The sequence below is a fragment of the Cygnus olor genome, chromosome 1, assembly GCF_009769625.2.
Source record: "Cygnus olor isolate bCygOlo1 chromosome 1, bCygOlo1.pri.v2, whole genome shotgun sequence".
Taxonomy (NCBI): Eukaryota; Metazoa; Chordata; class Aves; order Anseriformes; family Anatidae; genus Cygnus; species Cygnus olor.
This window is the reverse complement of record NC_049169.1, coordinates 149,188,966-149,210,578: the sequence shown is the minus strand read 5'-3', so window position 1 is coordinate 149,210,578 and position 21,613 is coordinate 149,188,966. Positions and strand designations below refer to the sequence as shown.

General features: G+C 44.0%; 1 protein-coding gene across 1 annotated transcript in view; it reads right to left on the bottom strand.

The window, feature by feature from the left end:
• The window catches only part of EFNB2 (ephrin B2), a 44,569-nt gene extending 29,781 nt beyond the window's left edge, over window positions 1–14,788 (bottom strand). The window contains exon 1 of the mRNA XM_040537562.1: window positions 13,699–14,788. Within this exon, the coding sequence (XP_040393496.1) occupies window positions 13,699–13,826 (128 nt within the window). The 5' untranslated portion in view covers window positions 13,827–14,788. The remainder of the gene's footprint in view (window positions 1–13,698) is intronic.
• Window positions 14,789–21,613: the final 6,825 nt, after the last annotated feature.

Here is a 21,613-nt window from a genome sequence, read left to right as displayed (position 1 = left end):
AGCAGCAGTGCTGGCCTTCGGGCTGCCGGAGCACAGCTGCCACAGGGGTTTGCCTGTATGACAGAGTGGCTGCTTCAACTGGGTGCCATTCCTCCTTCCCAGAGATGTGTTCACTTTGCTCGAAAGCTGCCCTTCCCTCTCTGCTTGGCTCTCGTTCACAAAATAAAGCAGAAAAAAAACACAACCTATCACAATTATATAACTAAAATCTTCAGACCAAGTTGCGCTTTACCCCTCAGCCCTCAACATGAATCCAGGGTGTGAAATGAATGTGCAGTTTTCCTCCCATAAAAGGAAAGCACATTTTCTTCTGCCTTAAGAATTCCTCCGAGAGCAAACACCTATCTAGTTTTTTTTTCTCTTTTTTTTTTCTGTAGGATGGGAAACAAGATCTGAGTGTTTTGCACAAGGCAGTGTAGCCTGGCTTAGAATATTTACTGCACAGATAATTCAATTTTTTTTACCAAGGATGGCAAAGGTACATTTTCAAAAACAATTTTAGATTTGATATTTAGTTTTTATACATGACCTCTACATAAAGCACTATTATCAGCAATTAACTTTTTGTTTTATTGTGCAGAAAGCAATTACTGCTTTGCAAGAAGCACACAGAGCACTAGACAATTCTGATCCACTTACTAAATCAATGCTGGTTACCACCAAAGAACCACTAATGTGCTTAGGATGGTCTGCTAACTAAGAAAAAAGATGGATATGACCAACATTCTATTTTAATTGTATTGTATTATAATTTCATCAGCATTTACAGAAATATGAACCGTCAAAACAGGGCCGGACTTACTTAGTTTCAACAATGAGGGAATTACTCCTCCAATCGTCGCTTGCTATCTCTCACACACAAGCCTGCGAACACACACATGCACGCTCTCTTTTTTACTGCATTTCAACAGAAACATGCTTTCTACCTAGAGTTTAAAAACTGCAAGTGGCTGCAGTGGAAAGCAGAAGCCAATCTGTATAAATGGCTTATTCTGAGGAATTTCTGAAAGAGAAAACACTCAGTAGGTACATTGTAATTAGTTGCTCTTTCTAGTTACCTCTTGACAAATGATGCGTGCAGGTCTGGATGAGAGCCCAACTCTTGACCCATGCCACCACTACACACTTCAGAACTTCAAGCAGAACCCCCTAACCTCAGCACTCTTTTAATTTTCTTTTTCCAGAAAGGCAGCATTGGTAATAAACAAAATGAGAACTAGACATGATTAGCAACGTTGGAATTCTTTCAGAAATGCTTCATATAGCTGTGCCCTAAATATATCTGAGGACAGCTTTCCGCCTTCAATTCCTTCCAAATATGTAGCATGTTTCAGGACTGGGTTAAAGGAGAGAACATGGAAACTCACCCTCAGCATTGTTCCCACAATGCTTAAAGATACACATTTACGACATTTGCAAACCTTTTAAACATAAGACATTCATGTGATCACTATTTTAAATACAGGAGATAGAAAAATGCAAGTTTTACCACCAAAAAAAACACCCTTAAAAAATAAACATTTTTTTTGGATAGCACTTTACTGCCCCCTTTTGCACTTTAACATTAGAACAGGTTTCAATATGAGCATACTTCTGTGAAACACTGTTAAGAAATGGGCTAAAACGACAGAGCATCGAATTTACACACTAAGAAACTACCAGGCACTGCTCCGGGGACATATTCCACTTACCTAAGCTGTAAACAAATGAAACATCTAGCTTTCATTGCCCTTAATCTTCCATGGAAGAGATCAGCAATGGATGGTTTAAATGACCATTTTCCATTTTAATCTGCATGTATATGGGCAATGGAGAAAGAAAGGGGTACTGCTCATTAACGCTAGTTGTCTATCACAATTTTCTAAAGCACAGATCATCTGCAACTTGCATTTGGTTTTATTCAACAGGAAGAAAAGAATGACAAAGGGCTTTCCAGTCTGAGGCCATTCATGTGTTAGCAATCTCCTAACTGAAAGGATGGGTGTAGCCTTCAGAAGAAAACTTCACAAACTGGCAGGCAAGGATATTTTCATGAAAGGTGAAGACAAGAAGCCTAGACATTCAAATACCCTGCAAGCCTACAGGCATAAACCCGTTCTGCAACTCCGCACTGCAATTACAGTCAGTGCAGAATTCATGTGTGTCTGTGTGTGTCCATATACATCTACAAAAGGTAATAAATCTACAGTCTAGTGGCCAGTTATTTACAAAATACTAATTCATTATGACTGAGCCAGAGGGGGACTTGTCCTGCCCCTGCCCTCAGCTTCCATTTGACAAAGTCCATGTGCTGCTGTGTACACTTATATTTAAACTTAATCCATTTTCCTCTGTCATCCTACAATTACAATACAAGTCACAATAATATTAAATTTCACAGCCTACAGCATTGCACAATTGAACCATTACTGTAATGAAAACTGACTCCCTTTGATATTAACACTGGTGTTTTCTCTCATTTGCTAGCCATGAAATACAGGAAGAGACCAATGTTGTTTTAATTAAAGAATTGTTTTTCAAAATATGCTACTGGGAATATTAAAGTAGTTCTTTGCTCTCGCAGCAAAGATAATCAGGTATTTATATGGTTTGGGTTTTTGAAAAAATAAAAAAAGTCTGTGCCATGGATTCAGTGAAACACAAAACCACCACTCTACTTGCGCTCGCAGAGGCAGGGTGTGCCAAAACCAAGAAACATGGCACTTTGTTGAAAAGATGCAGAGCAGTAGTTAGCATGGAACAGAAAGTCAAACCAAACCATGTGTGCTTCTTACACAAGTCACTTAAGTCTTTGCTGTTAGAAAGCTAACAGAGACCAGCTGGCACTTGCAAAAGAACTACTTTTCAAAAAGAGCACTGTAAATCACAAGCTATGGATGGAAGAAAGAAACAATGAAAACAGATTGTTCTATTGCTGTGCCGTTCCGTGCTCTTCTCCATTTCTATTACAGAAACAAATCTCATGTCAGCCACAACGCAAGGATATAAACCAAAGTTTTCAGTCTTCCTTAACTACAATTTGTTCACACCTGTACGGTCTTGTTCCAAGACATGCTCCAAGCAAAGTCTATAAAAGAGGGCGGGGTCTGTCTTCTTACTTGGTGAGACATTAATAATCAGTGATGATATCTCAAATTCAAAGAAAAAAAAAATCAGCTGCTTTGCAGTTGTTAGAAAAGATATTGCTGCATACCATTTGCCTGCATAAGGAAACACTTGGAAGCTGAACAAGTTGTTAACTCACAACTTTCAGGAAAAGTTATGCCAAATCAACTATGATGGTGTTATCATAAGACAAACCAAACATTTCGGCAAACCTTTGTTATGCAAAGATTTTCAGAATCCAGCTGCAACTCACTTTCACTCCTACCTATACTGCATCCTTTTTCTCTTTCTATAAAAAGGACAGTTTTCAGATGGGAAAGAAAAAAAAAAGAGCAAAAACCCAAATGAGACACCTACAATTGGTCTGCACTTGCACCTCACATTAAACCCAAGATTCAGCCACTGGTAAGTGTGGAGATCCTATGTTAATTACCAACTTTTCCAAAGTCTGACTGACTTGCAGAAGCAGAATCAAGCATGACCACCTCTGCCACCTCCAAGACAGCAGTAATATCTGAACGACCAAAAAGAGCTCTTGCCCCGCTGCAGTGCTGAGCCTCTCGAATTAAGATAAGCTGCCAGCGGAGTAGCTTAAAAATGCCCAGAGGTGTACTCATCACTAGATTGGACATCCCTACCCAGGTGGAAAAGTCCATCAGAAGGTTTCACCAAGTGGCTGGGGACCGCAGGAGCCTCAGCCACTCCATTTTGATCTGCTTGCTGCCCTATGCCTGAGAGATTTTGTCTCAGACTCTACCACAGGGAGGCTCAGCATGGTCAGTTAGTCACAAACCAGATTATCCTTCAGGGGTTAACCTGAGCTGCTCTGGGGATCAACTGAGCTGCTCACATTAACCAGTTCTCTGTGGAAATGCATCGGCATCACACTGAACTGCAAACAAAAGCACAGAAAATTGGGTACCGGCAGAGCTACCAGTGCAGACAGACATCTGGGAACAAAGGTGATGGACCTGCTCGAACTGTCCCAGCCAGCATGAGGGATCACCACGAGCACAGCTGCACTGATAGCTGGCAAGCTATGTGGAAATTAAGACTCATTCCAAGTGCAGACAGGGCTGTAGCTTCTGACATCCTTTCTGATAGAAAGAAATGTAATGAAGCTTCAGAGAGACGTGTATTTGTCCAACCCCCAAAAACCTTTTCACTCTGGCCTTGGTTCAAGACAGCTCATGCTTAAATTCGTCCCGCTTCAGCAAAAATATTCAGCATTCAGCACATGCTCAACATGAGCTCTTCTGAATGAGGACAGTTTCCTGAGTCAGGCTCTAGGAGCAGAGTTCAGTCTTGCTCTGATCCAAAGAATTGAAAAGATTACAATAAGCAATACATTTATGAAAAATTTGCTTTTTTTCTCTTCAAAAACTGTCTGAAAACTGTTCAATAAAAATTAGAAGGAACAACAATTACCACCAAAAATCATGTATTTTAGAATATTTATCGCACAGACCAGTAATCTTGCCTGCCAGCATGACCTTCCTTGTTCAGCTAATCCATATAGCTTGGAAATACCTTGGAAAAAAAAAAGAACCGAAAAAACTAAAGGTCAAGTGTTGTGCAGTGATTAAGCTAGACTGCTTCTGAACTAAACTGAAATTAATTAAACATGAAGAAACCAACTGAAGTGTGGACAGTGAATGCTATGGGACTGCAAAACCTCAAAAGGAGTCAAGATATGCCTAACTCCAAACTTGCACTTTCATCCTGTCAGGTATAGAAACCAACTGCTGCTCAGGAGGTAAGTAAGCAGATGGCAAGCACCAGAAAAAAAATGAAAATGCAAAACGATGCACCACTTGAAGAGTTAGAACTGTAGTTGTGTGTGCTTTCACTAGTGCTTGCTGCATAGGTTCCTTAAACAAACTGCTTCAAACTTGCAGAACATCAAAAGCCAGATGGGCCTTCCTGAATGAATCCACAGGCAAGGAGCCAGGATTCCCGTTTGCTGCAGAAATAGGCCTGGACTTGATTTGAGTCTTCTCAGCTCTGACAGGCTGGAGTCTGGCAGACCTCCCAATCCAAAATAAAATAGCATTCAATTGCAACTAGGCTTTAACTAATAATAATAATAAATTTTAAATCCCTCTTATTAGCTTTAACATGCACTTCCCTTTAGAGTGCACTGTTCACCTTTCCCACCACTGTTCTTTGGTTTGGGTACCTAAGTAAATACACTATTCAAATAAACACTAACAAAACAGTCAGAAGCAATTGACAGCATCACAGATTTTTCAGGCTAATGTATCATTCCAGCATCTAACCTATCCTCCTGTGCATTCTTTAAAGTGTATACAGTTCCAAATGCTACTAAATAAAGTTTTGCAAATTCTATTTTAGCCATTAATCAGAAGACATTTAAAAAGAATGCTGTAGGTTGAAAAACCATCTTATAGTTATGTATATGCTATGCATCAGGAATGATTCACCTAGCAACATAATCCTCTACCAGCCTTTATCTTTTTTGGCCTGGGACCTGCTTTTAAAACCAGAAGAAAGCATAGACTATTACATCAAAGTTTAAATCAGCTGCATTATAATTATCATGCTGATACCGCAATAAACACTGGGTGTTGGCTGGCCAGGATTGCCAAAAAAGATAGAGGTCCTGCCCTTATTCACTGTCTTTGACAGTGTATATAATCACATCAAAGGAAAGTTCTCTGCATCACAGTTAGCAGAAAAAAAGGATCTGGATGTTCTCTTTCCTTGAGTAAATGATAGATTTTGTTCATTATAGAGCCCTTGAAGGCTAACATAATACTCACTAGAGTCACTGGAAGTATTTTCATGGAGTTGAACAGGACCTAGACGGAAGCCTTAAACATGTTTACCTACTTGCAGCTGAAAATACGAAATACTTAAGGACATTTTCAAATATGGAATTTAAAATTATATATTGTAAACCTGTACTTAAGACTTCTCGAAGACTTCTGAAAATCTGGCTAACCCTAAACATTAATTTATAAGCACAAAAAATAACAAAACTAACAACTAATTCAGAACGACACTGAAGACACTACAAGTCTAAGCATCAGTTTAAGGAATGCCTGTGTGTTTGTCATTCCAGTTTTGAAGATGGAGCTGTCCTTGAGGGCAGAGGAGCAACGGCAAAACTGTTTTTTGTTCTGCCATTTTGTTTTCATACTTGGCGTTCAGAAACAGACTCAGTGAAAATGTGCTTGTTTTCTTAAATCGTGCCCTGCTCCCTCCCCCTTTAAGGAAACTCGGTGCAGATTGCACAAGCTCCGTATTTTAAGTCCATCTTTGAATCAACCTCTGCGAGTAAAAACTATTTCAGGGAAGTGGCACCTGCAGATGATTTTCTGTGGGAGCACACAGCCCTGGCACCCGCGGCACAGGGAGCCCCCTCCATATAGCACCACCTATTCCTTTCTGTGCCTTGCCAAACGCACGAGTCTTATCTCACACATTTCTGAAATGTGACATGACAGGCAGGTTCGAAAGCTAAATGTTGGATAATGGCTGGCAAACAAAGGACATCGGTTTTTGCATTATTTCTTTAATTACTTTAACCCTTGTCCTAACAGAAAGCATAAGGCCAGAGTAATTCAGCTTCTCCCTTTGTCATTTGCCTGCCATAAATATGCACCAGTCTGCATTTTAAAAGCTGAAGGAGGCCGCAAGCTTGCTGGACATTTATCATGCTCTGTTCCCTGTTAACAAGCAAATACTTTAGTTGAATGGCCCATTAGCAATCATTGTCAAATGCAGAATGCAAGGTGCTTGGATGTGACCGGCCTGTAAATTAGATGAGGGTGCCCCTGTGCTTTGAAGAATTTCAGCAAATGAATTGGATCTTTTGATATAGATTTCTGAAGGTTAAGCTGCAAGAGAGGAAACATATCTGAGTACTTCAGACTTTTGCCAATCTGTTCGGCTCCCTATATGCACTTGTTTATTTTTCGTTTGTTAAATCGCATCAACAGCTTGACAGTTTGGGTTCTGGAGTTGCCTTTTCAGTCAGATTGTGAAGCTTTCCACTCTACTATGGGGTAGGATAAGAATGATAAATTTAAGCATGTAATTAACATCTTTATAACAAAATAGAAAATGGGGGGAAAAAAGAACCTTAAAAAGTGTCCAAGCCACTGCCAAACAAACAGCATGAATCCCATTTTGCCGAGCTCATCCGAGGCTCGTTCCCACTAAAGAAAGACACAACTGTTATTGTAGACTTCAGTGTTTTTTTTCCCTTATGTCTAGACTCTGCCTAACAAATGCAGAATGCTTTCTTTTTCCCATCAGCAGACAAATGAGCAGGCAATAAAGTAAATATTTCTCATTTGAATGGTACCCCGATTTGCAACGTAATGCTGACTTTAAGCTCTGGGTGTTTATGGTTGTCATTTGGGTAGAAAAGCAAGCTATAACTACTTGGAAAGCTCTTTAAGAGAAAAGGCAGGGGAAAAAAAACAGGCAGCTGCACTGGGAGAGGTATTTTACTACCTTTGCAGCTGTAGATCGCTTAAAATAAATGACAAAGCAATGGCTACAATCTCTGCTGGCTGAACACAAGAGGCTGACAGCAAACTCATCCCAATGATGGGGGGGGGAGGCAGATGCTTATCTCGTTCATTTCTAGATCTCAGCCAGTCTTTCAGGAATAAATACCACCCAGAGACTAAGCCAATCAATTTGATTATCTGCAGTTTTACTGGCAAATAGGAATTAATGCTGTTTTGGGTTGTTGGTGTTTTGTTGCTGTTTTTTTTTTCCTTCTTTTATATTTTTGCAGGGTGGGAAACATAAGAAACGCTGAAACACCTGGCTGGGGCACGGACAATGCAGTATGTTTGTCAGTGCTGCTCCCGTGGAGTGAGGGATCGAGACCTTGGCCCGTAACAGAGCCAAAATCTGTTCTCCTGGTCTCTGTTCTCCTTCCAGCTAACCCCAGCCCCACCTGTTCCCCCTGCCCCCAGTGAAGGACAGCCAGGCATGCGAGCAGCCCACCCGACAGCACGGCTGCTGCAGGGCCAGGCCTGGACGAGGAGAGCCATCCCTGCCTTGCCACTGCCACAGCCTCAAGCTTCAGCCAGCCCCCGCTCCAGACGGAGCAGCAAATGAAATCTATCTTTACCATATTATACGCCACCAATGAGCAAGAACTGAGCAGCTTTTCTTCGCTGCTTTAACCAGCCTGAGCCACAAGTAGGCCTTTCATACAGCCTAATCCCGGCCCCGAGTTTTGTGCGGCTCTCACATAATGCCTCGCAGCCCGGAGCAAGGCCCTTAGTCTCCAGCACCCCTTTCAGAGACGTGTCATTTCTAACATCAAGCTAATCTATATGTTGCCATGGCATCACCCTTTATCTGCCTTTACATCTTATGAACTGCATGGATTTACCACATTATTTTTATCTGAAAGACAGAAAATGGTGGTTTTATTGCTATACAATCAGATTACTGCTGCTAGTTTCTCTATGCCTTTTTACCATACTTCAATCAAAAGGGATCAGTTTCTTTATACTCTGCCCTTGATTTACATTACATCTGTAAAGACCTAGTCTGGGTTGTAATCCCCTTATTAACTATGACCAGGGTTGATTTGCCTAAAAATAAAAGCAAATTGTGTCAGACCTTTTCACTTTGTTTTTGATTCGGAACTACAAAATGGATTACTAAAGAAATCTTCAGAGTTCACACGGCTGGTATAGTACTGAATTTAAAATGAGAATTAAACAAGTTAAACATGGGAGCTGTGTCAACGGTTTACATTTTCCATCATGGGAGAAAGGCTGAACTGCATTTGTCTTTGTGTTCTCCAGCTTTAAAGAGACAATGAAGCCACAGGAGTTTTTCCAAGCTCTTCTAACACTGTCTATTTGCCATCCTCCCTTCCTCTGCTTTTCAGGCAACTCCCTCCCAAACTCTTCTCCCTTGCTGCTCCCTTCCCCCTCCACCCTAGAAAAAGCCTCACTTGAGAAAAGAGTGCTCTGGTTAAAAGTTTATAGTTCTATGGCACTGCATATTTTAATCAAAATATTTCAAGCAGTGTAACATTCCTATTTAAGTTTCCACAACGCCTCACAAAGAATGAGCTCATAAGCAAATCCATGTAGATGTATGATAAATGACCTGAAAAACAGGTTTCTTTATGTCAGCAGTCAAGGAAGGCAGACATTAGGCACACATGAATAACATTTTAATAACTACTTTTTTCTCGGAAGACTTTCTTCTCATTTGCAACAAGCAATTTCTAGTACCGCAGGTTGCACGACACAAGACCAGATCGTTGAAAAGGCCCTGGTTCTGGCTGCTGTGCAGGTCTCCAAGGCCTGTCCTGGCCAGCATGCCACTGCAGTCACCTCAGGCCCTCTGCTGCCTTTCCATTACAGAAACCTTGACCGAATTTGTGACAATCCTAATTGTCACACCTCAAGGGATGCAATCTCCTTGCAACAAAACAGGAAAGAGGAAGAAAAAAAAGAGAGGGAGGGAGGCATTCTTGTGTGGAAAAAGGGGGGACATAGCGATTTTAGCTTGACTTTTAGTCACTGCCTTTCTGAAGGCAATTACTCCATTAAACAAAGTGAAACAACATGGCACAGCTTACAGATAACATGCTTTATGATAATTACAATAAATAATATATCAATTATACTCCCCCTGTGAAAGACTAGGGGAAAATAACCAACTGAAAAATCTGGACATTACTTTGTTCTGAATTCAGTTTGCTAATTCACTTGTGTTAAGATCTGGCTACAAACACCAGAGATAACAAATGGACTGGAAGACACCACTCACTTCTTGTATAAGCATGCCAAGTGTCAACAGCTATGTTTTGGGTACAATTTAGAAGCATGTGTTTAAATCATTTTAACCTTCCACTCCTGCTTCTTCAGCTTGAAGCTGCAATTGTTGAGGTTAAAAAGTGTGCTCCCATGACACCGGCCTCCCAAATAAATTCTTGTCTAGCAAGAGGCTACCAAACATGTTGTGAGGTATCGTTTTAGCAAGCTCTTTGTGCTTCGGCGGACTCACTTGTCCTGTGAAACAAGGACTGTCCATTACCTACAGTTTATCATCCTGACAAAACGTGAGGAATGTGGATGTGAAAGCACTAACAATTCCACCCATGGTGCTTTCCCCTTTTTTCTTTCTATATTAAAACCGACAAGATTAACCCAAATGCAAACTGCAGAGCATAGTTCAAGGGGCTATTCAATCGGTAGTGAATGTGCATTTGTTTACCTACAAAAATAAGAATTTCAGAAATAATGAGAAGCAGACTAGTCTATATGCTACTGAATAGCCCATTTAACAGGGTCATCAATTGTAGTTTATTTTATCAGTTTCTGACATGTGAGCATTCATTCAGAGATGGGCTGTGAAATATCCCATATATAATTGGTTATAAGAGAGAGAGAGAAACAGCTATGTAATCTAACTTAATCAGTGTCAAATGCAGCAGTTTTGAGGATAAGCTTCCACATGTTACCAAGGAGAACTGCCTTGCTCACCAGCCTATAGCATGCAAGGCATAGAGACACTCAGACAGAAACAATGGGTTTTGAATGAGATTTTGCGAAGGTTTAACTGAAATGCACTCCACAAAGCTATGCTCTGTCATACATTTCAGAGGCAGTGTTGAGTGCTTGGGAGGTGAAATTGAGGTAATCCATGCTATCTATATATATTGTTTATCTTGGCAGAAACAGCACAGGCAGAAAGTCCCTGATTAAAAAGTGTCAACAGGAGTTAAGTCTACAGAATAATTTCTCACTGCGTTTTCAAGATCATGAGAACTAACTTTCTTCAAATGAGAAGTTTGTAACATCTACAAAACCATCTGCAATGATGACATTTAACCTCCCAAGCTATAAAGTCAGAGGTATAATTATCTTATGTCACTTAAAATACACCTCTTGTGACTCGGTGGAGGCAATGAAAGTAGAGCTCAAGGAAGGGAGAAAGGAGCTGAGCATGAGCAGGGCAGGGAAGTCTGCGTTCAGACAGCTACTGTGTGCTCTCAATCCCAGCCACCTGCTAAAAATTACAACCTCTAAACTTCAGTGCAAAACCAATTCAGTTTATATGTTCACCTTAACCTAAAATTTATTATTTCTTACTTTGTATTAACCTGACTATAACTTCTCCCAGCATTTAATTGCCTACCTGCTCAGCAGATTTATGTGTTGAGGCTTTCAATAGAGTTAAATGAATAGCTTCCCTGAATAAATTAACCAGTACCAAAGATAGTTATTATTTCAAACCTAGAAAGGAGCTTTATTATACTACGCTGAGATCCTTTCACCAGCTTACTTCTCAAGCATGTTGAATCCCAAGCGAGGACAACCTTGTTTAAGGAGAAATTATTCAGTATCCTTTGGGCAAACAATTGTGACAAGAATTAGTAAGAAATCCTGCTCTGAGAAGTGGAGCTGTCTCACCAACAGCAATATCGGTAATGCATTTGTAAGCTTCCTCAAAGTATGGGCCTCCAAGTGGCCTATAAATCACTATCCCCAGCAATTGAAAAGACTAATTTTAATAGTGTACTTCTTCACTGTGGTGATTAAGCCTCAATGAATCACTCAAGAAAACTCAATTACATCAACAGCAGAACCTATTTTTAAGTGTGCATTTAAGTTGAAAAAGTAATTAGATATTATCATTAGATCTACCATTAACAACATTCAAACCTTTTTTGTAATCAAATAGTTTAGGATTACCCAAATGGAAACACAACTTGTATTTGATAAAGACAGCATATCCCCAGGCACTATAAGATGGGTTGAATTCTGCTGCTTGGATACTTTAATTTCACTGATGGCTAATAAAAGCTACAAGGTAAGTTTAAAAAAAAAAAAAGGAAAACAGGTTGGAACTGGAGGAGCAGCAGAGGAGAGGCCAGAGCAGCAAGCTGTTCTGCATTGGAAGAGTGACCTCTGTAGGAAAACACCGAGCACAGGGCTGGCGATGCAAGCCTCCAGGGCTGAGCCGAGCCTGTTTTCCACAAGCACAGTAGGCCCACTAATGTAATGCAGCCCCAGCTCACAGCCTGTGACTTCTGAGAACTCAAACAGCACCGTAAAGCCCGCCTTATAATCGCCTACTTCTCTTTATTCTCAGGTGTCATGCCATACCACCTTTCTTAAACCAAAGAAAGGGCTTTAAACTGCATGAATCATAGAAGTGCAGAGCCAGAGACTGAAGCTAAACTTTGTTATCCTAACTGGCTTCCCACCTGGTGTATGTGTAAATAAAATGAACATTTGTCACAATGCTAAGAATAAAAACACAGAAATGGCTACTCCACGGCCTTCCTATCAGTTTCTATTTTTTTAATGAAAGATTAGAAAACTTCTCTGCAAAGAAGTCACACAGGGATACAGCAAGTAGGTTCATTATTGAAAACTGCTGGCATAAAACCTGCGAGTTTTTCCTCAGCAGGAACAATGGCAGGGAATGATGACAGTAAGACAAGACTTGATAAACTTGAGTTGCCACTCTTAATTCAAACTTTGACATCTTCCCCAATTTTTTTGGGATCCTGCCACCCGCACAGAATTAAGCCCCAGTCCAGGAAATACTCCATTCTTCTCATTTCATCTCAACCTAACATTTCCTCTACAAAGTCCCCTGGGAAAACAAGACAGATACTCACTGGGTTTAATTGGAAATTTAAAATTCAATTAATACAATGCACACAGTTTGCTTTTTAATATATATTAAAGATGTAATATAAGTTCGAATAAATTATTTTAATCCATTTCTGGTTTAAAACTTCCTGAACTTATTACAGACTATTCCTTCCTAGCCAGAGAAAAAAAAATTGCTAAGGTGTTTTTAATCACAAAAGTTCAAAGGGTTTCACAGCCGGACGAAGCCAACTTTTATTTTGCATACATCAGAAAGAAAAGAAAGGGACAGAAAAGTTTTCCTCGGGTAGACTTTTCTTTGGAAAGACGTCTCACTTCCCAAAGTACTCTTCTTTCCCAAAGCCTAAGTTCCTTCTGTTTAAGTTTTTAAAGGATATGATATTTTAAGACCGTGCTTTGATAGCGAAGCCCTGGGAGCCCATGCAGTTTTTTGCCTGGATTTGCTAATGAAGAATGACTCTAAATGGTTGCGTGATGGGTAGCGCTCACTTCATTACTCACAGACATGTGCCTTGATACCATCAACTCCACCACCAAATTTAGCCCTGCTCTACGCAGATGCAACCCCGCCGGAGTCAAACGGGATGAGTTTGCATCTGCGGGCGGAGAAGTTGAGGAGCACCCACACACCCACCCAACCCTTTCCCGGCAGCGCCGCCCGGTGCCGCCGGCCCCGCGGCCTCCGCCGCTCCCACCGCGGGATGGCGGCGACTCCCCCGCGGGGCCGTGCACCCCTCCCGCAGCTTTCAGACCAGTGCTACCGCCCCTCCCCGGCCCGGCTCCCCCTTGCTCCCTCCGTCCCGGTGGGGCAAGCAGCAGGCTGCCACCGCCACACGGCCCGGAGAGGACCGGATCCTGCCGGGACAGCCACCCCGCCCCGTCCCGTCTCTTGGGGTCCGCGGCAGCGTCCCCCCGCGGAGGGAGGAGGAGGATGGCGGCAGCGGCGACTTACTTGGGGTTGGAGGAATTCCAATAGATGGGGTCTAAAACGATGGACCTGGCCAGCGCAGTTCTGCATAAAACCATCGCGACTCCCCAGCAGTACTTCCAGGCGGAGCCGTCGCGCCTCCGCGCTGCCATGGTCGCGGGCGGCACCGAGCCCGTGCCCGGCGCCTCGCCAACTCCGCCGCACCTGGGCGGGCGCCCAGTATCCCCAAGGCCGGGACGGGTGGCAAAAATAAAATATCAACTAAATAATAAAAAAAAAATCACACAAGGCGGCGGCGGGTCGACGATGCACTTGGCGAGAGTCGCGACAGATCTACTGAGTCATGTATGCCACCCGCACGTAGGGCATGGATTCTCCTGCAAGGTAAGATCCCAGCTACCTCCGAAGTAACGACGGCAGTAAAGAAAAAAAGCAAACGCCTCAGTCCTTCCTCTCACTCGGGGTCTGCCGGCTGCCTTGGAGGATGCCACTCAAACTACCAACTCCCATTTGGATCCAGTGCGCCATACACATTCACAGTGTCTAAGGCTCGCGTGAGAAGGAGTAGGAAAAAAAAAACAGCAAACGGTGGTGGGAGAAATAAAAGGGCTACGGAAGGGGGCACAGCCCCAGCAGGATGCTCCTGCTGCGTGTCTCTCAGCGCTGCCCGCAGTTTGCAATCCGCACAGGCACCAGCCCGGGCTGTTTCGGGGAGCTCGGGCGCAACCGCGAGTCAATAAATCCACTCCGAGAGTCACCTCCCCCGGTCCCGGGGACGCGCATCCGCAGGGCTCCGGCTCCCCCGGGGGGCACCGCCGCCGTCCTTGCCGCCGGCGCGGGGCGAGAAATAATATTAATTAAAAATAAAACAGAGAGCGGGGGGGCCGCAGCGTCAAAACCTCTCCCTTCCAAGATCCGCAGTGCGTGCCGCGGCGGCAGGAGGAAAGAGCCGGGCGCGGGGCTCAGCGCGGAGCAGACAAGGCGCCAGCCGCCTCCGTTCCCCCGCCGCCTTCCTTCGCCCGAGCCCCCGCAGCCGCCGTCACCGCTCCACTACCGCCGCCGCGGTTAGTCCCCGGCGCAGGAGCGCGGCCGCCGGCAGCGCGCCGCCGTAGCCATATAAGCGCGGCCCCGCCGCCCCGCCGCCGCCGCTCATAGGGCCGCCGCCGGGCCGCCGCGCTGGTTGGGCGCCGCGCGTGTCACTTACCGCCGCCGCCGCGGCGGGCGGGGCCGAGCCGGGCTGGGCCGAGCCGTGCTGTGCCATGCCGTGCCGAGCCGGCAGGTAACACCCCCCGGCTGTAACACCCACTCTGGCTGTGCCACCCACCCCGGGCCCCGTAACACCCTCCCGGTCCGGGGGCGGCCGGCGGGGAGAGGGAGAAGCCCGCTCGCTTCGAGTCGCTTTTTAGCTGCGTGGGGCGAGAATGAGGAAAACGAGAGATTGGGGAAAAAAATGAAAAAAAAAAAAGTCTTGGCTAAAATTGAGCACGCTTCCGTCTAAAGGGCCGGGCACTCGGTGGGGAGCGGGGCTGCGGGCCTCATCCTGCCGTGCCCCTCCGGTGCCCCGCCGGCCCTGCCCATGCCGTCTGCGGGTCCGCAAAGTTTGGCCGTGCTGGGCGATCGGCCCCGGGCCGCCCCTGAGCCCGCAGGACTTGGCCTCGGCTCAGCCCCCCGGCTCGGCACCGGCTTCCCTCGCCGTACCCCGGCCGCCGCTCAGCGCCGCTTTCCTCCCCGCCACACTTACAGGGGACGATGGGGGGGAATTTTAGGATCCGGCTTCTTTTCACACCCCCGCACACCTCCCCGGCACCTGGCCCTTTTACTTCTTGTCGGTATCACTATTATTTTATTATTATTCTATTCGTTCTTAGGCCCGGACAGCGCTGGAGGTGCTTCCCCGGAGGTCCCAAGGTGGGGGTGCGGAGGGAGCCGGGGAGGGGGCGCCGCGCCCCCGCCGCCGCCGCGCTCGGTGCCCGGCGCCCTGCGGCTCCCGCGGCACTTCCACGGGGCCACAGCTCCCACTAGCGGCCGGTGGCAGCCCTCGGAGGGGTACGGGGGGTCCCCTCGGCCGGCCCCCGTCCGCGGAGCCCTCGCGTCCCGTCCTCCGCCGGCGCCCAAGCGGTTCCCTTCATACCCCCCCCCCCCAGAAAAAAAATTGGCCGGTAATTGGGGATAAGGAGCCAACAGCGCCTGCCCCGGGCTGTGGCACTGGGGAATGGTCCGCGCCCAGAGCCGTACCCCGGGTAAATCCTGGGTGTGTAATGTCACGGCCGCTCCCGTAAAAACGGAGGGGCTTAGCGAATTTCTTCCAGCAGGGATTTCTTTGCCAAAACAGTATCTGCAGAAAGGATTAAAAGTTAAATCCCAGGAAATTACGGCGCTCTTTCGGTCATTTCCCAGCCTTTTATTTCAAGCAGGCAAAGAACGTGCAGCAAAAGACTCTAATGAAGAGCCAATTTGGTCTAATTTCATTCCCGGAGTACCACTGGCATTTATTTAAAAACCGGGTTAGCGGCGGTGCTCGTCCGGCATTGAGGCGAACGCGAAGCAGACCGTAGGAGGGAAACGGCTGCTCAAATCCTTTCTTTCCCCGATCAATTTGGAAGAAAACGATCGCTCTCCCCTTTCCTTTCCCCAAAGCACCGCTGGCAGGGACCGCTCCCCTCGCCCGCAACAGAAGGAAAAAGGGTTTTGAGGCGTGCTCGATGGCCCATAGCTTTTGTACTAATTGCGTCTGGTAGCTCCCTAATGCAATCTACCACTCAAGGAAACAAGGCAAGCAGTTTCCTTTTCGCGCAAAACATCGAATACGTTTTAAGCAAACTGCTTAATTCAATTTAATTTGCGGCGGGGAAGGAATTGCAGATCCGGCGACGCAATTTGGTGGAAAAGGATCTGATTCCCAGGCGGGAGACTTAGCACTCATGTGGGAGACAGGGCTTGCGTATCTATGCACATCGAGGGGCATCAAAGGATACCTTCGCCAGCGAGGGAGAGAGAGAAGTACTTAATTATTCAACTTTTAAACAAACGGGTGGTGTGCGGCCAGGCGGGAGCCAAGGCAAACGGGGAGCCCGATAAATGCTTCTAGCAACAGAGAGGTGTAAATCAGCTTTACTTTTTTTTTTTTTTTTTTTTTTTTTTTTTTTTTTTTTTTGTAACGCTGCTGCTTCTGTTTGTTTTGAAGCAAAAGATTACGGGCGGTGTTTTGTAAAAGCTGTGAGTAAACTGTGACCTCTAACTCGCCGTATCCTTGCTTTAAGTAAACCAGAGGAAATGAAGAGCCCTGGTATTGTCTGAAAATATCCTCCCGTGGCTAAATATATCCCCTGACTCCTATTGTCCAGCGGCTAATCATTTTACGTAAATACAGCTGTTGTAATCTACTCTTCAGCATCCCCACGATGCTCGCTATAAAAACCCGCGTGAATAAAATCACCGCGCAGTAGGGACGCGGAGCAAAAGTTATTCCTGAGCTGACCCCAGCAGCAGCTAAGAAACCCAGAGAACGAGTCGCTGCCCTCCTCGGCTCCCCCCTTTTGACATAGGGGGTCGGGGGAGCCGTGCCCAGCCGCCGAGCATCTCGCAGGAGCGGGGCGCGGACAAGGAGGGATGGAGAGGCTGCGGGCTGGGGCGGGAGGGAGGGGCGAGATGAAATAATCCGTGGAAAAAAAAAAAAAAAAAAGGCAAAACACGAAGTTAGCAGTAGAGCTGCGGCCGCAGAAGCGGCTTCTGCAGGGGCTGTTTGACTGGTAAGGCGCACGGCGAGGGATTTCGGGATTCACGGGGGAAGGTTTGCTGCTAGACCGAGCGGCGAGGGCCGGGCTGCAGGGGGGGAGCAAATCCTGCTGGCGCCGTGGGGAGCGACCCCGAGGTCCCCCTGCGCCCGGCCTGCCCTTGCCGACGGGAGTGGTCCGCGGACAGGGATGGATGGACGGACGGACGGAGCTGCTGGGTGAGCGTTACCTTCAAGGGTAAAAAAAAAAAAATAAATCAGGACTCTGCCACTTGCACTCCGCAAACCTTTATTTCCTCTACTTCCGCCAGCCTTACGGCAAAAAATAGTCGGGTTTATCCCGGAATAATTCGTTTTGGCTTCTTTCCGGCAGCAATGCGGGCCCTACCAAACAATAACTATTTGCCCTGATCCTAAGAAACCCGCGACAAAAAGACAGCTAATCGGAACAGGAGCGGGACTGGGGCCGCGATCCTCGATTCTTTTTTAAACATCAGTCTAAGCGTCGGGAATGAGAATACGTGGGACAGGGTCTTATAAATGTAATTTTTTAAGAGGAAAATCCCATCTTCATTCGTTGTTACGTGAAAATTCACCAATGTCAAAGTGGTAAAGATATAACTTAAAAGCATTGCCAAATCTAATGACAAATAAAAGCGGGTTATTGACACTTTTAAAAAGTGATTTAAACAGAGTTTTTACTGTCTGTACAAAAGGCCAAGCGTGCTAGATACTTGAAGAAGCTCCTAAAATATCATTAACACCATTACAATGTATCTTCTGTATTTGTGGTAGAGTTAATGTATATCTAGATGTTTTTTGTCTTCTCCGTGTGTGTTTTATAACCACAATTTTGGTTAACCATAGCTCTTTAGAAAAGGAGCTTGGCTGCTCCTAAATATAGCCATAGAATTCAAGCACCCTTGAAATAAAAATCAGAGAAGTTGGTACATCCTAAAAGTGCATTTCAGTCCTTGATGTATTTTTATACTGATTCTCACTAGCATTCAGTGAAAACAAAAATTGTTATTTATTTGCGGTATAGGGTAGGAAACAAGACCAGGGACCACACTTCTGCTATCTTACCAGTCTTTGTATAAAGGTTTATGTTTCTTTGTACATTGCTGACCACCGAGCCAGCATAGCCCTTGGTTCTACGTGTCACAGTCTGGGAAAGGTGATAGCAAAAATAAGCTTGTTTTGTATGGAAATACCAACGAAGACTGAGCCCTCCTCAGCTGGCATTGGAAGAGGTGGATAACCCCGACATGCATGCATTTGGTACTAGCATGAAAATGAAACAGAGATGCATGAAAAAGTCATGGTTCTGCTCCACTTGGACAGGACTTAGAGTCCAAAACTGTTTGAGCCTGGGCACTTCTACCATTTCCCTTATTGGAAAGGGCCTTTGGCACACAGACTACTTTACAATTCTCCTTCTGAAATAAATCACCTCTACAGTGCAAACTGAAAAGTATTCATCAACTTGAATTTCACCTGAACTTGCACTTGACACCCTACAAGGGCACAGCTAATCATTTTCCTCCCACTTGCCAAAGTACACATCCCAAATACCCTGAAAACGTTTAACACAACATTTCATGCAGTTAGAAGCAAATCACAAGCAATTCTAAGAGACCTCTCCATGGTTGGGGTACACTTTTAGAACAGCAGAGAAACACTCAAATGTCTTAAGAGCGTGCGTTAATAGCACGGGGAAGGTGGGTTTATGATCCGCAGGCCAGCAAGGGCAACACAAAGGTCAAGGTTCACGAGCTAGCACAAAGATTAAGAGAAAAGGAGAGATGATGAAGACATACACTTTTAAAAAACAAGATAATAGATGAAGTATTGATACTTTAGTAAGTTAATACTGGAATCTTTTTTCTATATGTAGGTGTGCCATTGCTTGGCAGCTTAAGACATCTCACCAACCAAAATGCTTTGAGCAGCATCAAGGACACCAGCTCTCCATTTCACAGCAGTCAGCCTTCCACATGTACTTGGAAAAATAACAATGATAATGGACATAGGAAGTTTAATCTCCAATGTAACTTTCCATTATGAAATACAGATATGCTAGGATAACGCTGTCTTCTACTTTTTCCTGCATCTGCCGGATGGCAGCATTGTCTGGTATTAAAATAATTCTCCAGGACATTTATGAACAGGGTTAAGAAAAACTAAGCTCTCCTCTGTTATCAGGTACAGAAACTGACTACTGCTCAAGGCAGGTGGCAACAAAAAAAACGCTTACCCATCTCACTGTGGAGAGGGGGAACAAAAAAATGGTACAACAAACCTGCTAGAGTAACCAACAATTGTAAATTTAAAGTTCAAACTGTAAGAAGATAAAACAAATCAAATAAAAACCAAACAACCGATACATTCTAACAGCAGTTTCAGCAGGTTTTCTGGGTAAACTAGTATCTTCACGGAAACTGACACACACACAAGCTTACACTGTTTAATCATTACCTAAATACATGTCTACATTCTAACATACTTTGCATTAAATGAGTATCAGGGGAAAACGAGAACATCTGAAGTTCCTACCATTAAATGTCAGTTTACCCCCCTTCCAAAGTGAGAGTTATTTCCCTAGAAATCAACAATATCCCAGAGGTCCCAGAGTAATTTAAAAAAGAAGGAAAACCCCAGAACAATGCAAATACAAGATCCACCCATTCCAGGTCTGTAAAATGCTAACAACTAAAGAGTGTTTTAAGACATTAAAGACAGTGGTTTTTACTGACTATATTTCTGCCCACCTCCCTCCACACTAAAAAAAATGTAGCTGTTTTTACTTTTTTGAGAGAAGGGAGAAGGAATCACACGTAAGAAGCTGTGGAATTGTGGAAGGGGCTAATTCTGACTGTGGACTTTGTCCACGGAGTAGTCCTAAATGTGTGAACGGAAATAAAATTGTGACTTAAGCTTGGAGAGGTTAAGTATAAAGAACAACTACTACTATTTGACAGCAAGTTGGTGACATAGAACATAAAAGCCTAATACCCCAGAGCTGCTTGTATGAGAATGTAACTTCTCACTTTTAGAAGAGGAGAGGAAACAAAAATGCGTAGGTCTGTTTGAGTATTGACTTTTAATAGCTTGTTTCTCTTAAGGGAACAGGGGTTGTTTTCTGTTTTAGAAATACAGGTATCAGTTGAGCTTTAAATACAACCTGCTCCTGCCAACAGGTCATGTACACAATTTATTTGGCTTCATTTTTTTTATGCATTAAGCAACCTTCAACTTTCTCTTGTAATACAATATATAGAGACAAATTTAGATACAGTAATACTGTAGGTATTTTACTCTCTTTGCATTTTTTTCTTGACATACTGGACAAAGAGATACACATCAATCTGCCCCGAAGCCCAGGTTTCATACAAAGCATATTGAATATACTGCTGTCAGTGACACACTTAACTTGCTCTCACATTTAATTTGCCAAATCTACAGAAACAGATCCGTAGGGAATATCAGGAATTATTTCCATCTTTGTCCGGCAACATTCCAATGCTCAGGCAACTACTGATATTTTTCATCCTATGTTTACTACAGATGTTGCATACCAACAGGAAAAAAGTTTTAAAACTGGAGAAGACATAGTAATCCAGGTTTTGGTAGAAGAATTGTAAACAAAAAGGGGATTTTATATATAGTTTTCAATCTGTATTTTTCAAAATAAAACCTGTATATACAAGTGGGTAACATTCAAGATCTTGTATATGCGTAACAGTTGCTTTTTGGCTAAAACAATACATTTAAACAGTCTTACTTTCTGTTTTCCTTTGGGGGGAAAAAATTTAATTTTTTAAATCCTTTAGGATCCATCAGATTTATTATATGGTAATGATCTTCACTTATAACAATATACTATATTATGAGGCAAACTGAAGGGGATTAGATACTGAAGTATTGGTGTGGGTGCAGTAAGCCATACAGCTGTTTAAACATGATACTACGGTTGAAATAAGTCTCAGTCAGAAGAAAAAACATTCATGAAAACAGCAGCAGCCATTAAAAACATTCACAACTGCAGGGATTTTTTACTGTGTGTAATTTTGCATTTTAAGTAGGAGAAGCCACAATAGTTTAAAGCAAAATTAAAAATATACCACTATAGTCTTGAATTTAATAATGTGAATTGTCACTTACAGCTGTTTATAGAAGTGTACTAAAAAAATTTACTTAAACATA